This window comes from Podarcis filfolensis, assembly GCF_964270895.1.
Source record: "Podarcis filfolensis genome assembly, chromosome: 16".
Classification (NCBI taxonomy): domain Eukaryota; kingdom Metazoa; phylum Chordata; class Lepidosauria; order Squamata; family Lacertidae; genus Podarcis; species Podarcis filfolensis.
This window is the reverse complement of record NC_139620.1, coordinates 11,429,986-11,447,192: the sequence shown is the minus strand read 5'-3', so window position 1 is coordinate 11,447,192 and position 17,207 is coordinate 11,429,986. Positions and strand designations below refer to the sequence as shown.

Here is a 17,207-nt window from a genome sequence, read left to right as displayed (position 1 = left end):
TCTCCCCTTTCATGAGTAGCGTTGCTGCCTCTTTACATATTTAATAAAGCATCTATATTTTGCCTTAAATCATCCTAGATTGCAGGGTAGGGCACGACTTAAAATGAGTGTGCAGAAACTTCTTTTGTGGATTTCACTGCCCCCTGCCACACAACGATCCTGCCTCCTTTCTCCTTCCCCATGCCCTCATTCCATCCCATTCCTGATTAGTAGTGCCAGGACCTCCCTCCAAATCCAGCACCACCTTCACCCTTGCTAGTGCTTCTTGACCACTTTCCTGTGCTTCCTTCAGCAAAACATGAGAGCTTGTAACTTGCTTCATTGTACTCTTAACAAACTCAGATTCCTTTTCTTTCTGTTACTTGTAGTTACTGATTTTCTGTATTATTTTGATCCCTCCCTATCCCTAAGTCTCCGGGCAGCTGACAATTACAGTTTACAATTACAAGAGAGAGAGAGAGAGGGGGGGGGGAGAGAGAGATGGATGCCTTGCAGCCCAATAGCCAGTGCCATTTTTCTAGAAAAAGAGGGGCCAGAAATCACCCTGAGCGTTTACCTTGTTCTCTTATAATGGCAATGGGGCCCACCTGAGACATGCCAGAACTGAGTTTTGGTGAGTTCGAGCTGAAGAAAGCCCCGCCAGTAGCCAACCTGGTGCTTATTTAAGTTCAGGTATGCAAGTCAAAGTGCAAGTAGATAAATAGGTACCACTCCGGCGGGAAGATATACAGCGTTTCCGTGCACTGCTCTGGTTTCGCCAGAAGCAACTTAGTCCTGCTGGCCACATGACCCAGAAAAACTGTCTACAGACAAATGTCGGCTCCCTCAGCGAGATAAGCACTGCAACCCCATAGTCGTTCGCAACTGGACTAAACTGTCAAGGGTCCTTTACCTTTACCTTTTTTTAATGCAGCTTTAACAAGTTATGTTTTCTGGTAATTGAGTTTACTCCTCACTGTGTTTCTGTTTGTAGTTGTATTGCTTTTAATTGTACTTATTTTGGAAACCACTCAAATACTTTTTTAATAGCAATAGCCCTATGAGGTTGCATAAATTGTCCTTTCTGTTGCTCTCTTCTCCCGCCCTCTCTCTTCCAGTATACCATGCTCTCTGGGCAGGTCCCCTTCCACAGCAGTCAGGAAGGGAGCGCAGCGAACCATGCAGCCGAGATCATGCACAAGATCAAGGAGGGGCAATTCTCCCTGGAGGGCGAGGCCTGGAAGAACGTTTCCGAAGAGGCAAAGGAGCTGGTTAGAGGTGATGGGGGAATACACTTAAGGCACCAGTTGGGGAAACGTACATGGCGTGTTCCTGTCTTGAGAGTGGGAAGGTTGAGGGGACTCAGTTGTTGCTAGGGAAATGAGGTAAAAACATTTTGCACTTGAGATCCTGAAGGTTTTGGAAAAACCCAGGCTTAGGACTGAAAGAAGCTCCTTTGTATCCATAAAAACAACCCTCAAATCAAATGGTGAAGCAGGGAGGGTTATCTATGGATTTGGGGATTTCAGAAGGTCTGTAAGCATTGCTAATGCGTCTTCCCTCTTCCTCGCTTGCTCTCTTCTTCTCAGGCCTCCTCACAGTGGATCCTGTCAAGCGGCTGAAGATGTCGAGCTTGCGCTACAGCGAGTGGCTCCAAGATGGAAGTGCCCTCTCTTCCACACCCCTCATGACTCCGGACATTCTGGAGAGCTCAGGGCCTGCCGTGCGAACTGGCGTCAACGTTGCCTTTATGGTAAGAAGTTGGACAACCCAAGCAGGAAGTTTCTATGGGGGAACCGAATGAGACGAAATGTACTCGCTGGGGAGCACCAGGGTTCAGAGGATCCTGCCGGGGGTGGGGGGGCACTCCTATGCTGGTGCGGCCTGCAAGGTTCATAGGTTACACTCACCCTATGAACCTTAAGGCGTGGCAAAGCTCCTCTGGAGCAACGGCCATCTTGTTTCCCGAACACTGCTTTTCGTGTTATGTTGGGCCTGAGTGTTGAGAGGAATACCATATTTTTCGCTCCATAAGGCGCACCTACTTTTTTGGGGGGGGGGGGTGGCATTCAAGAAAAAAAATATTATTTAAAGGGAGTGCTGAGCAGAGCCTGTATGCATCCCAGGCTCTGCTCAGCACTCCCTTTCATGAGCCGCGTGGAGCGTGTGTGTGGCTCTTGGGGGCTTTTCCACGAGGAGGGAGAAGGGCAGCCACGCTCTGTCCCGTCCCCCACCTCCCGCAAAAGCCTGGGTTTCCCCCACCGCCAGCCCCAAAAAGCAGGTCGGGGAGCAGCGGAAAGACTGCGCACAGCCTTCCCGCTGCTCCCCGAGCTTGTGGGGCTGGCGGGGGAAGCCCGGGTTCCCCAGCCCCAGGGACCACACATTCGCTCCATAAGACGCACAGACATTTCCCTTTAGATTTTAAGAGGGAAAAAGTGCGTCTTGTGGAGCGAAAAATACAGTAAATACAGTCGAATGGCAGCTTTACCATCCAGTGAGGGTGGTTACCTTCTCCCTTGAAAAGTATGCAGAGTGGAAGGAGGAAAGTGGGAAAACAGCACTCTTCCCCACTTTCTCTTTCAGCTGTGTGCTTTCAAAGACATAGTTTTAATTCTACTGGATCTGATCCCACATCACTTGGAAAAGCACTTTCTTTCCAGCTCTCTGGAGAAGGGTTGTTGGCTGATCTGGGGGAGTGGGAAGAGATTGACCAGATGGGTTGGCACTTCTTCAAAAACCCAAATCTTGCCCACAAGCCTAAAAAAGGTGGCTAGGGTTTCGAGACAAAAGGACAAACCCTCAATCTTCAACTCTTTCTCCTCTCCCAGGCCTTTAACAAGGGCAAGCGCGAAGGCTTTTTCCTGAAGAGCGTGGAGCACGCCCCCCTTGCCAAGCGACGCAAACTGAAGATGTCGAGCACTGGCGCTGAAGCCCGCCGCAGCAGCAGCTCCTCCTCTTCCTCTTCCTCCTCCTCCGCGACTTCTTCTCGCCCCCACAAAGCCAAGGTTCCCAGAGTTTGCCACGACCCTCCCTCATAGCACCCTGGGGAGAGGAGGTGCATCGCTTGGTCAGGAGGGAAGTGGGTATTTATTGTCTATGTTGCTGTTGAGGGAGGAAGCCCCCTCCCTCCACCCCACCCCACCTCCCGATTCCACCCCCACCTTCATTCATGATGGGGTCTGTTTTGTTGTTCAAAGTGGCCCACGTCTTTCGGAGGAAAACTCTCTCTGCGGGGAAAGATTTCCAGCCCCCACCCCCTGCCCAGAGGACGACTCCTTGTGTTTCTTGCAGGCCACTCAGTTGCTGTAGGGAGAACAAGGAGACCATAGGGCAGCCCCGTAAGAAGGCACCACACCTTTTAAAATACCAAATCCATGTTCCCTTTCTGATGGTTCAGGGCCTGCCGTCCCGTTGCAAAGGCAGGGCCAGGAGAGGTTGGGTTGTAGGTGCGGAGTTTTATTACACTGATCAAGCGGAGGCCATGTGGAGGTGATGCCTCTGCATCCCAGCCCTCCCCCTGAAAGCATAAGAGGGGCTGGTCCCTTTTCCTGAGGGACTGGAGTCAGGTGATTTAGGGTCAGGGGTTACAATTGAAGAGGAACCCAGCCAAAAACAGCTATTTTCATTAAGACATGGATTTGCCTCCCTTGAGTCCAAAACCATGTATTGCGGGAGGGTGTGTGTAGACATTTTCTGCTGGGGAAGGCTGCTAAAAAACAGCCAAAAAAAAAACAACAACAAAAAACAGGCAGGTTTTTATCCTGGCACACAGCCGAGTGCCAAGGAAAATTTTCAGCACCTCCCGCTATTGTTAAACAACAGAGGGTGGTCTCTAACATTAGTAATGCACAGAGCAGACCCACTGAAATGAATGGGCATGCTAACTTGGGAACATTTGTTTCAGTGGGTCTACTTGGGGATACAATCCAGAGGAGCAGGGCCAGGCCGGGAACAAGGGCTGTGTATCGCAGGGACGGAGCAGGGCGGGGGGCGGGAAGGGGCAGAATCACTCACCACTTTATTTAATATAGGATGCACCGTGGATGCAAATGGGTTAGCAAGCCAAATAGGAACCTCTGCAGAAAAGTGGGGTAGGGGGTGGGAGGAGATGTCTGCTGAGGGATTCTCCCAAATTTCTGATAATGTGGGGCAAAAAGGGTCTTTGGTTTTTGCCTTACAATGACAGCAGAATCTACTGTGCTGGGAGATTTTGTATATTAAAGCTCAGGCACTTCAGGAAACAAAAATGGGATGAGAGGGTGGGAATGTTGAGGGGGAGAGAGAGAGTGAGTATATTTTTAGAAAGAGAGAAATATCTGTATGTTTTTTATAAAAGAAAATGCTGCAGGCAGGCTTGGGGGGTGGAGTTTGTGTGATAACACACTTGAATTTAGCAGTGGGAAGAGAGAAAATCATTCTCTCAGCTTCAGAAATCTGTCCCATCTCCTTGTTCACTTAAAAGGTAGAACAAGATAAAATGTTGAAAGATGGGGAAGGAACTTTGTTAAATCACATTGTTAAATCCAATTCTGTTAACACCTTGTAACTGCACTTGGAATCAGATTTTAGTTAGAACCAGTTATTTCCCACTTTTTAAGACAGACAAAATGGAAGCGTTGAATTTTGCTCACTTCTAATTTGAGAGCAGGATCCTGATTGCACTAGCTTGGATAGGATCATTAAAATAAACAGAAATTTAGAATTTCGCTCATCACGACTTGGAAGTTTGCACAGAGATCCCATTTCCAAAATTCAGATTTATTTTTTTACTACTAAGACCCAGCCCATCTGTGACTGTATAAATGAATGTGAAAGTCATGTTGCAACATTTGAAGTTTTTAAGCAGAGGTTGGATGTCCATATGTCACTGATGCTTTAGCTGAGATTTCTGCATTGCAGGTGGGTTGGAGATGACCCTGAGGGCCCGTTCCGACTCTACAATTCTATGATTAATTTGTGTGGGGGGGGGGTTGTAACCCCATTTTGCTTACACTACTGTTGCAGAAAGGTTATGTTCAAATTTTGCCAAGCGTCCAAGCTTTTAAAAGCAAATAATTGTACGTGTTTATAGAGCACTGAGGGATTCTAATTACCTAGCATCTGTTCATCAGATTAAGGGGGAATGACTGAAACCTGAGGTCAGCCAATGAAGACTAGTAGGAGATTCAGAAGAGATAAAAGGGAGGAATTATTTAAAAGGTGCGCAATTAACTATGGAACTCACAGCCATAGTTGATGGCCACCAATTTGGATGGCTTTAAAGGGGGACAAGGCTATCCATGGCTATTAGTCCTAGTGCCTATGTACTACCTTCCGGCTCAAAAGCACCATGCTTCTGAAAAATGGGAGGGAAAACAGCGGAAGAGGCTGTCCTCATTTCCTGCTTGTGTGTTCCCCATAGGCAACTGCCTGGCCACTGTGAGAACAGAATGCTGGACCAGATAGAGCTTTGGCCTGACCCAGCAGGCTCTCAAAGATTATTGAGACCCAGATCTAAGAAATTCTAGTATATAGCAAGTGTATGAATAGAAAAGCATGTGTATATGTCTGTCTAGAATTATCAAATCTGGAATGAAAATGTTATTGTAGTAAAATAATAATGAGATGCCAGAATGCCCTGAAATAATACAGGAAAAGGGAGAATTAGGTTTAGACAGCAATCCTTTAAACATTTACATAGAAGGAAGTCTCACTGAAACAATAGCACTTGCTTCTGAGTAGACATAGATAGGAGTGCATTGTTAGTCACTTTAAAGGGAAGTGCAATTAGAGATGTAAACTACCTGGTAACTTTGAAGCCAGAGAGAGGGAAATAATAGGTTCCTCCCTCGCCAACCCTAAAAAGTGGAAATTTTGGAATCTATTTCATGCATTGACTAGCTGTATCCATTCAACCCAGGAAATGCAGTGAGGTCAGCCTCTTAACTAGCTTGAATTCCCTCAGTAATCACCTTACATCCTCAACAGCTGAAGAAAACTGCTCTCACCTCACTATTTATAGCTAATCTAGCTTTGGTGTTAGAATATAAAGTGTTCACCTTAAGGGAAAATATTTAACCAAATGCTTTCTTTTCCGTGTTTCACAAAGTATCAACACCCACCCCCCTTTTTAACTGATATAGAGGGGCAGGAAAGTGAAACCGCAGATATTCCCCCTCCCAAAAAAACCTTTTTCCCCCTTCCTGGGCATGACAAAGTGCAATTTCTTTCGGAGATGAATTGGATTTCCTGGGCAGCTCCCAAATGCTTCTTGCTGATTTAAGGAAAATGGACTAGAGGAGAGAAAATGTGTTTGTTTTGGTCACAGTATGATGGGGAGAGGGTCCCAAAACAGCTCTTCTGCTTCCATTCCCTTTGGGAGCGAGCGAATGTGAAACACGTATCTGTTCTTCCCAGGAGAACTCATTCTTGCTTCATCACCAGTGTGAATGGGCCAGTGTTTAACAGAGGAACTCTGGGCATATGTCTACGCGACTTATTTGAACCATCTAACTTGTTTTAAGTGGACTCTCAGCTAAGGAACTCTATTTAAATAAACTGCAAAGATCTCAAACAAGGAATTCTCAGCACCTGTACCAAAACTACATTTCCCCTTTTGGGAATAGCACGACAATAACTGCCGTTTAAAAAGTTTAGATTTGTAGCAGAGATGCTTACCGAAAAGAGTCTTGCCAGCTGCTCCCCCTCGTTCATGTTTTTTGCACTTGGCAGCTTTTTTCATTTGGGGAGGGGGGCTCCCCCTCCTTGGGGAACTGGGTATCCATGTATGTTTGTGTTTATATGTATGTGTGTGCGTGCGTGTATGTCTTAATTGCCATATCCCCCATACTCTATGCTGAAGAGATGGTGGAGGATTGAGTGGGAATGTATTCTTAAGTCCTTCTCTAAGCAGCACAAAAGGCCAAGAACCAGCCATCAGGGGCATCTCATCCATGCAACCAAACCTTGTGTATTTTTTATTTGAAAATAAAAATCACCTCTGAAGCCAATGTGTTTTGTCTTACTCTTGGCACTGGGAAGCCTATGCCTCCCTCTCCAATTGCAACAGAGGTTGTCACCAAATGCAACAGCAAGGTCCAATCGCCCACTTAGCCAAAACCGGAGCACTTACCAGTCATGAGATAAACCTGGCCAGATTGAACTTGATTTCATAGATATATACTGGACCCAGGATAATCCAAAGGCAAAATGGAAATTGTGTGGTTGATGCATTCCTGCAGTAAATCCAGATGAGCAGACCCAACCTCTGGTTTGATGTGCACAGCTTGGTGCAAGAGGCCTGGAACAGGGTATGTGTCAAGGTTAGCATGCAGAACTCAAGATGATCCCTTGATTGTGCTTTCACTAGGCCCCAGAAATCCAACTGCAGCCCCCATCGTCTGCCCCTGTGGCCACACTTGCAGTTTTGGATGCCAGTGTAGAATTTCCTTCTCTTGCCTTGCCCACTTTTTGGACTTTTCCCCATGTTGGACACCTAGTGTGCTGTAGCTTCTGACTTCCACCAATCTGGTGCTGCTCTGAGGTCATCATAAACACCCCTAATGCACAAATAAAACCTCCCTACAGGCTAAAATGCCCCATTGGCTGTCTACCCCATTTTTAAGCCACCCCCAACCAAAAGAGAACCAGAAACAGCCCCCGTGATGATTCACACAAGGTGGGAAGCTTGTGAGAAAATGCTATTCTCTAGTTTCTGGGAAGACAAGAATGAAAAGGGATCTGTGGAGCTTTTTGCATGGGAAGGGGATCTCTACAGAGATCTGTTTCCAAGCCGGTGAGAGGAATAGATGAAGCAGCCTATTGCCTTAAAGGAGCAAACTGTCTTTAGACAAAGCACGCTGGGCCCATCCTTTTGAAACACACAGACTTTATTCAAAAGAAGAAAAAGAAACCATACACCAACTGGAATGGAACAGAATCATTCCCTGAAGCCACTGGAAGGTAAGGGAAGAGGGGGTAGGGCACGGCAATTATTAAGAGGTTTAACAGTTACAATATACCCAAGATATGCAGATATTCCCAGGAAGACAACTGCAGATGGCGGAAGGAGGCACTCAGCTGAACAAAACAGTCCATGGATGCAAGGGTTACACGCTAACTGGGGTGTGGCCTTTGGAGAGGGAGGGAGCGCAGGCACAAGGCAGCGGTGGAGCCAAGGGTGGAGGGGCGCCTTCACTACGGCAGCCCCTCTCCACCACTGGGCCACCCACAATGCTAGGAGTTGCGCCTTGCGTCGCTTCTCCTGGCCAGGGCTCTCCATTGGCTTCCTGCCATCCCAGCTGTACCCACCGCGGGCACAAGCATGTAAACCAAGAGGGAGGGGGAAGAGACAGCAGAGAATGGCCACAAACCGCTAAAGCATCAATGGAGGCGTTGAGTGCCAGACAGACAGGAGGAGCTGGAGAAGATTTCTATGGTAAGCAGACAAGTCCTTCCATTCTGCACAGGGAAAGGGAAAGGGGTGGCCGCTGCTTCTCTTATTTGGCAGTCATCATCTGTACAAACTCTACAGGAGCAAAGGAGACAGGAAAGGGAAGTAAATCAGGACATTCAAGAGGCAGGCACCTTTCCAAACATATCCTCCTACCAATGAATTTGAAAAGATAAAAATAAAGGATTTATTTTTTTTAAGTGCTTACCTAGGGTTGCCATAGGTCTGGATTTTCCAAGACATATCCAGACGTATGGCAGTGCTCAAAAACGGCTTTTTGTGATTTTGCCCAAAAAGCTTAAAAACTTTGGCACGGAAAGAAAGCAAGTATGTTTTGATAAGCTTCCATTCTGAAAAGCTGTGCTTGCTACTGTCAATGGTAAGGGGGGAAAGTGTCAGGAGACTTCATAGTGCTACTCAGATGTTTGGGAAGACATCAGTCATTTTGGTACTATGGATGAACTTGCAAGGCATCTCTACCAGGAGAGAGAATTTGACAAAGATGACCCAGCTTAGCACAAATATCTGCACCACTGATGTTGGAGTGGTTGCCATCAGGGAGCACTCTGTGTAGATCTACACAGTGGGCAGTAAGTGCCTCTTCTGGTAGCTTGTAAAGGATGTACAAGTATCCCCATGGACTCCTGCAAAATTCCAGCTGCTCAAGTCACTCTTCAGCTGATACATGAGCAGGGTCAACAAAAGTACAGATCTCCCGTTTGAAGATTCCTTTTGGGCTACTGCACTCATCGTGAATCCAACCCTCATATTCACAATGAAATACTCAATAATGAGATTAGAGACCATTCTACCCTTACTCTGGGCCCAGGGGATTTTGCCGGCCTGGTTACCTCATTCCAACAAATGGCCTACTTCTGGTAGCTGCGGAGAGAGTGATGGAGCTCAGGGAGGGGGACTTGCAGCCCCAGCCATTGTGTGTGCTGAACATGATGAAGAATAGAGGCCTAAACCTCCACAAAGCTTTCCTGCAAGAGCAGCGGAGAGGAGGCCAGCAGCAAATCACAACCAGAAGAGATGTAGCTCCGGGAAGCAGAAAGAAGGGCCACCGGAAGGGGTTTGGAATTTGGAGGAGGTTCTCTGGAGAAGCACAAGCCAAACCCTATTCCATTATCCCCACAAACTGAAGCACATCTCTAGGGCAATTTGATCCCAGGGCAAGGAGGTGTTGCGGGCAAGGATTCTTCCATGTAGTCATGGGATGCAACAATTATTTCATATGGCCCCCAACTTCATACACACATGCATCAGTCTTTGTAGCACGGGCATACCACACCTGCCCAAGTCCCCATAAGCCCTGTGAGCAGCCCTGCAAAACTGCCCATGGGGGAGGGGCACACAGAAGGCTCTTCTTGCCCAGGGCACTATTTGTCCCAGGGCAGAGTCTGCCCTTTCATCATCATCATTATTATCCATTGTTATTATTTCTATTTATATACCGCCCTTTATCCAGAGACCCTTGGGCAGAACATAGTTTACACAGCACAAAAACAAAACATACAGCTTAATAATAAAATAACCATAGTAACAATCCCCCCACATTTAACAGGTTATAGATGATTTAATGGATGATGGCCTGGGTAAAGAGGAATGTTTTCACCTGGCACCTAAAGATATGTAATTACGGCGCCAGGCAAGCCTCTCTGGGGAGAGCATTCCACCGGCGGGGAGCCACCACAGAAAAGGCCCATTCTTGTGTTGTCACTTTCTGAAGTTCTCGGGGAGGGGGGTATAGAAAAGGGCCCCAGATGACAAGTGCAGGGTCCAGGTTGGTTTGCATGGGGAGAGGCAGTCCTTAAGGTATTAAGATCCTGAGCCATATAAGGCTTTATAGGTCAAAACCATCACCTTAGAAAAAACGGAGGTTCTTGGGGCCTTTTTTAAAAGATCTACACAAGTTTCTAGCATCCATCTTTCTAAACAAATCTCTGAAAATTATGTGGGCCATAATTCCTAAGCAAGACCCATTGAAACAAAGATGACTTGCCCAAGAGGATGGCGGCTCTGTGGTGCCACTCGTGCCACCACATCCAACTCCCCTCCTCACCTTCATAATTGACTTGTCCATCCCCATCTATGTCAGCTTCCCGGATCATTTCGTCAACTTCTTCATCCGTCAGCTTTTCACCTAAGTTGGTCATGACATGACGCAGCTCTGCAGCACTGATGTAGCCGTTGCCATCCTGTGTGTGGAACCAGGAAAAGGGAGAGAGGCAGAGGATGTTGACACCCATAATAACCTATTACTCCATCCACGGCAGGCTTGTCCATCCTCCCCATAAAGCAAATTAATGCACTTTGAAAGAACCATCAAGAACAGATGCATGTGACTATGCAAGGAGAGAATGTGGCTGTGCAGTGGTCCTTCTTGCTGGCCACTGTAAGAACAGGATGCTGGAATAGATGGACCTTTGACCTGATCCAGCAGAAAGGCTCTTCCTATGTTCTTAACTCCCACACTTCACACACTGATCCTTTCCGCTGTGGACCACGGAACAATACTTCCAAACAAGCTACACAGCTTCTAACCCAGTTATTTTCTCTCTCCCTCCACTTTTATTCCTCTGTAAAGATGTTTTCCTCCTTGAAGAGACCCTTTCTCCATTCCTCTCTACAAATTTACAGTGCACACGAAAGCTCATACCAATAACAAACTTAGTTGGCCTCTAAGGTACTACTGGAAGGATTTTTTTATTATTTTATTTGCATATTTGTTTCGTTTTGACATTTTCCTCTCAAATTGCAAAGATGGGAGGGGGGACATGTGTGATAACCCGGGGAACAGATTCCTCATGTCCTAGCCAGGTGGCCAAGTGGCCTGGATTCAGATGGAAGAGGAGTTCTTGCCCCAGGGTTTATTTGGCACCCAGAATAAAACCTAAAGCGACTCAATGAGACTGATCATGTGAGGAACATTACTGCACTCACCGAAAAGCTGCACTTCACAAATGAGTCTAGGAAGCACTTAAAACTCCATCCCCAGTTCACACGGAGCATCAGCCAGGCCTGCTGGCTTCACTGTTCTCCCATGTGAACCAACTGCATCTCTAGTAGGACACCAAACCATCCTCTGTAGTAGAAGAGGGAGGATCATAATGGCCGACACTAAGGGGAAACGCTTTTACCACTACGGGACTTGCCGCCAGTAGTTCCTAGGAAAAGTGTTCAGCAATTTTCAATCTCTGGCTAAAAAGCAGCAGTTTCTATTGTACAACCTTTTCCCAATTATTGGAATAATTTTGCTTCAAAGAAAAACAAGGCGGCAGAGCTAAAAGGGCAGAGAGACTGTAAAACCTCTGTGAAAGTGTTGATCCCAACCAGGAAGGACAGCAGCTAGCCAGCAAGAAAGCTGGTGTTAGTTTTAGTGTTCTAGCTATAGGACTGATGTGACCTAACGAACTTTTGGCATTCAGGTTCAGCTCAAAAATTCCTACCCTTGGGCTCCTTGAAATCTCTTTCCAAGCCCATCCTGAGGCCTTGGAATTAAAGTCTCATATGCTGGGATACAGCAGAACCTTTGGCTGATGTTGCTGAACTACAACTCCCCCCAGCCCCAGCAAGCATTGCCAATGATGGGAGTTGTAGTTCGGCAACATCTGGAGGGCCAAAGGATCCCCACACCTGGGATAAACATCTCTCCTGCTGTAGGCCATCCACTGGAGAAAAGGGCTGCTGAGCATGTGCAGAATGCCACTAGTCCCACTAGTGAACAAGTTGTGTAGAATCCTAGCAAACGTCTTTTCGTCACAAAATTAGCTCCCCTACCTTGTCAAAGACTCGGAAGGCCTCACGAATCTCCTCCTCGCTGTCTGTGTCCTTCATCTTCCGAGCCATCATAGTGAGGAATTCTGGGAAATCGATGGTGCCATTCCCTGGAGAAGGGTCAGCTCTTTAGTGCTGTGCCTAAAAAACTGCTGCTGAGATCACCTGTGTAGCAACATGGAAGTCTTGTCCGCTGGTCTGCCCTCCCGCCTAGCAGGGTCAATACTTTTCAAGGGAACAATGGCTACTGGAGACGCTTTCCTCTTCCCCCTGGACGGGGCAACAATGGCTTTGCCAGACACCAGAGTGGGTGGAGAAACCCAGTTTCAGGTGTGTGTTCAAGTAACTGAGGGGAATAAGGGGAAAGGGCCATGTAAGTGCCAGATAGGCCCTGCTCTCTTTAGGAAGGAGCCACAACATTCCGTGATTGAACTTGGATTATCCTCAAGCTGGGAAGGCAGCTAAGGGAGTTCACCCGCGAACAACTAGGGCAGGACCCCAGTTGGGTGGTGGGTGAATAATCAGTCCAGAAGGTGGCAAACCCCTGCAACCAAGCCAGCCTGTCCTTCCACTAGGATCAGCCTGTGAGTTCAAGAAGGCAACTCCTCACCTTCCTGCCCAGGTTTCAACAGCACATCAAGGACAGCTTGCTGTCACTTTCACCCAAAAGGCTGCTGTGGACCCAGCATCCTCCAAATGTTCACTTCCATCTTCTACTTTGGCCCTGACCAATGAGGATTGGGGCTTATGCATCTTGTAGGATGCAACTACTGTTACCCAAACCTGAGACCTTTCACTAGGGCAAGTTACAAAGACTAAAATAAATGTGTCAATTTCCCACCTGCACCACGTAAATGGACCAAAGAAACGAGACAATTCTAACTGGAGGGCCAATCCTCCAGTTCCAGCACTGTTCCAATCCAATGCCTGTTCCAGTTCCAATCCAATACCTGTTCCAGCACTACCCCATTTCCCACCCGTCCCCAGAGTCTTGAGTGCCCAGCTCACCATCAGCATCCACCTCATTGATCATGTCTTGCAATTCCGCCTCGGTGGGGTTCTGCCCCAGGGAGCGCATGACGGTGCCAAGCTCCTTGGTGGTGATGGTGCCATCGCCATCCTTGTCAAAGAGGGAGAAGGCCTCTTTGAACTCTGAGAGAGGCAGGGAAGAGAGATAGCTCAGGGCCAGATATTACCCCCTCCAACCCAAGTCCCAGCCCCCAAACTCAGAAAGGAAACCAGAAAGGAAAGAGGCTAGCTGAGTACATTTGTAACCTCCTCCTAAACCCAGTTATCACCGTGGCAGGTATGGAGAGGGGAAGGAGTACCCAGGCTATGTATGGGGGAAGAACGCAAGTATTCTCCCATGCAGGTTATCCAAGTCTTGCTGGGGGATAGAACCGCCCTAATGCACCAGCCCTTAAAGATCCTGGGCCCAAACACCCAGTACTGTTTTAATAGCATTTTTTTAGGACGCAGCTACACCAGCATGCTCCCCCCCACAAGGTACACTCAGCTAGCTTTAAGTGTTTACATCAGTAGGGTAGAGGTCAAGCAGTATTCAGAGAAGTATTTTTGAGGAAGGACATTACACATGCTCCTGTTTTACACAGGAAAGGAGCAAAGGCTGGGAGATTGTGAGGCAGTGAGTTTAGCTAGGACGTTCAGGGCCAAGCTAGAGTTTGGATGGAGGACCAAGTCCAGCACCAACTGCTGGCTCTCTTGACATTTATGCCACACAACTGGTACCATCAACCCTTTAGATTTTGACAGATGCTGCCAATGTTCCTGTCCTCAGGAGCAAGATAATTTCTCACCTGCTATTTGCTCCTCTGTCAGCTGATCAGCCTGCAGGAAAGCCATGGAGAATGGTGAGGGAGGAGAGAGAAAGTCAGTAAGTTTTGAAGGTCTCACCTTCCTGGTCCATGACAGCCGCACCCCATTTAGTTTTCTTTCTCTCTCTTTCTCTCTCTTACGCGCGCACGCATGCACACACACACACACACTCATTGACTTCTGAACTCAATGCAGTTGTTGCCTCCACTCTCTCCCAACAACTCACATCTCCACTCAACCCAAGTAGAGGGAGTGATATGGACTAAGAGCAGAACACCCCCACAGGCCTGCCTTATGCTTACTTGGACCATTTGTCCATCAAGCTCAGGACTGTCAACACTGATTGTTAGCAGTTCATCAGGATTTCAGCTTGGGGTCTCTCCTGGTCCTTCCTGGAGATTGAAGCTGGGACCTTCTGCATGCAAGGCAGGTGCTCTTCCCAAGGTACAGTCCATCAACTTCAGCCTTCAGGAAGGGCAACATGAGGCCACCAGCTCCTCTCTGACTCTCTTCTCCACGCACCCTGTACTGCCCGCTTCCAAACTTGGATGGGCTCCTGCCACCTATGGCTCCCACCTCACCTACTTCAAGTTCTCCTAACCCTTCGTTATGTAGCCTTATCACATGCTCCAAGTTCCTGTGTCAATAACCCATTTTTGATGGTTAGCATTTTTCTATTTATAACCAACATTTATGGTGGTTTACAAAGCAGTATAAGCACAAAAACAGAAGAGAGGGAGGTCTTTGCCCTAAGAAGGCTACACTCTGCATTTTCAGTCGGAGGACACAACAGAGCCTGGGAACATGTGCCCCTCCCCTCTTCATCAGAAGGTGGGTGACCAACATCACACCAACCCCTTCAATGGTCTCCTTTTAGAATCATAAGGGGAGTTTTTAATCCTCTCTCAGGGAAGCTCCTCTTTCCAGTTTCTCAACTGTCTTTCCACTAATTCTTTCTTTAATGGAAACCACATGAGGAAGAGGGAGAACAAGCACAGATCCTCCCTCCTGTCTGCTCATACTGTATCTCCCAACCCCATCATCTGTCTTGGGATTCACCCCTGCTCCCTTTTATTTCCATTCTCAAGGCCTTAGGTAAGGGCTGTAGCTCAGTGGAAGAGCACCTCCTTTGCATGCAAAAGGTCCCTGGTTGAAGCCCCAGCATCTCCAGGCTGGGCTGGGGAGCACTTCTGCCAGAAAACCCAGAGAGCCACTACCAGTCAGTATTGACAGTACTGAGCTAGATGGACCAATGATCTGAATCTCTACAAATCACATTATTTTGCATTTTTAAAACACTGATTTACTATCCACTCCTCACAATAAACTCCAATGTTCCTATGCATCCTCACTTTGAAATATACCCTTGTCTATATATTGTCATTATCTCATTTTTAAACTTGAGATGCCTTAAGCGCAGTCATTCTCTCAAGCTAGCACACAACTCCTCAAAGGGTGTGTCTTCCACTTCTTACTCTCACCCCCCTTGCATACACAAGCCTTTTTTCTCCCCCATCAGGTGTCCACTATCATTTCTCTTTCTCAGCAGTTCAAGTGCCCTCAAAATGAGGTTTTCTAGTCACACAACAGAATCTCCTTTTAAAGGCACCCCCTTTCCTATCCACCTGCTCTGAATTTTGCAAATTATTATGTTCTTCCCATTTCAAGACAGACAAACCCCTTTATCATATTATCTCGTCACTACACCACCCTCCTTCAGGAGTTTTCTTCCCAATGCTCCATCTTTTATCAACTGCCTCTTAGCTGAGCACCCCACTTTTGGGGGAACATGAGGACCCCCCCGACTATCCCATTATTCACACTTTTATCAAATCCTTCTCACTCTTATTTAAGGGATCCTCCTCAGCATATAAGACCTTTTTAAGTCTCTGCCAGTGCTGCATACTTTTATGAGGCCTTTTGGGACTCCTCCGCCCCAGCCCATTCCAAGAAGACTTCCACCTTCATTTTTAAGGGGAGGGTGTTCCACAGGTGCAGCTGTTTTTGAGGCAATTCCTTTCTTGACTCCTCCCGCTTTTGGGGAGAAGTTAAAAGATTGCCCTTAGACTTCATCACCCCACATCCTTTGCAAAGGGAGGGGAAAGCTGGCCATATACAGCTTTTTCTTCCTCTACACCCATCTCCTATTAACCCATCCACTTCCAGCTCCTCAAACCCCCAACATGGGTAAAAATAAAAAGGGGGGGTGGGAGGAGGAAAGACACTTTGAACCCCTCCCACTTCTTCACCTTCATAAGCTTCCACCCTATAATATGCCATCATTGGTGGGATGTCCCAGCCCCCCTCCCTGTGACCTAGTAATATGATAAAAGCCACAAAGGCCCCCATCTTCCGTCCCCATCAGACATGGGAGCACCCCCCATCTTTTATTAACCCAACTCCACGCACATCCTATTTGGGGGAGGGGATGTGAATCCTAAAAACCTTATTTATCTTGAACTTGACCATCGTAAGACCTCCATGGTGGAAGACCCCTCCCCAACACACAGATCTTCATTTTGGAGAGGGTCCCCTCCCCATATAGCCCTCCATTGAGAAAAGGGCCCTGACCCCTTCCCTCCTTAAGACGCCACACTGCGGGGGGGGGCAGGTCGAGACCCCCCTCCTCACATGACCTCACGCTTCGCCCCCTCCCCATTTAAGCCCCCCTCCCTCCCTCGCTCACCATGGTGACGTGGGGGAGGGGAAGCGGCGCTGCGACCTCTCGGCTCCTGGCTGGCGTCCGTCTCCCTCCACCCGGGGCTGAGTCGTCGCCGTTGCCCCGCTCGCGCAAGCGCTCTCGCTCGCCCTCTTCCTCCTCTTCTTCTTCCTCTGCTCTAACGGCAAGCGCCGAACGTTACTTCCCGGGCCCCGCGCGCACGCGCATTCCCCTCCCTCCGGCGAGCCCCCGGCAACCGCGGCCGCAGCAATAGGAAAGGCGGCCCTTTAAATAACCCCCGGGCCCGCCCCCTCCGCAGTCACGTGCGCCGCCGCCCGACGTCCCATTGGCCTAGCCTCACCTGCATTGCGTCAGGGGAGGCAGCTTAAAGGGAAAGCCGCGAGGAAATAGGGCGTGTTGTGAGCCGGGAAGGAGGAGGGGGCGGGAATGTAAATAAGTGGGTTACGGGGAAGAGGAAGTTGGGGAGGGGAAAGGGATGCTGTCGGCGGTATTTTTTAGAGG

General features: G+C 48.1%; 2 protein-coding genes across 3 annotated transcripts in view; one reads left to right on the top strand and one right to left on the bottom strand.

The window, feature by feature from the left end:
* Positions 1-6,963, top strand: part of RPS6KA4 (ribosomal protein S6 kinase A4) — a 38,717-nt gene extending 31,754 nt beyond the window's left edge. For both annotated transcript variants that reach the window (XM_083591102.1, XM_083591103.1), the window contains exons 15-17: positions 1,098-1,257; positions 1,569-1,732; positions 2,808-6,963. In XM_083591102.1, the coding sequence (XP_083447228.1) occupies positions 1,098-1,257; positions 1,569-1,732; positions 2,808-3,017 (534 nt within the window). In that variant the 3' untranslated portion in view covers positions 3,018-6,963. The remainder of the gene's footprint in view (positions 1-1,097; positions 1,258-1,568; positions 1,733-2,807) is intronic.
* An 866-nt stretch (positions 6,964-7,829) lies between these two features.
* LOC310751873 (calmodulin-1) lies at positions 7,830-16,992 on the bottom strand. Its single transcript, XM_083591626.1, has 6 exons — positions 16,713-16,992; positions 14,008-14,038; positions 13,199-13,342; positions 12,194-12,300; positions 10,476-10,611; positions 7,830-8,485 (listed from the first exon to the last, which is right to left on the bottom strand). The coding sequence occupies exons 1-6, from the start codon at positions 16,713-16,715 to the stop codon at positions 8,457-8,459; spliced, it is 450 nt and encodes a 149-aa protein (XP_083447752.1). The 5' UTR covers positions 16,716-16,992; the 3' UTR covers positions 7,830-8,456.
* Between the last annotated feature and the right edge of the window lie 215 nt (positions 16,993-17,207).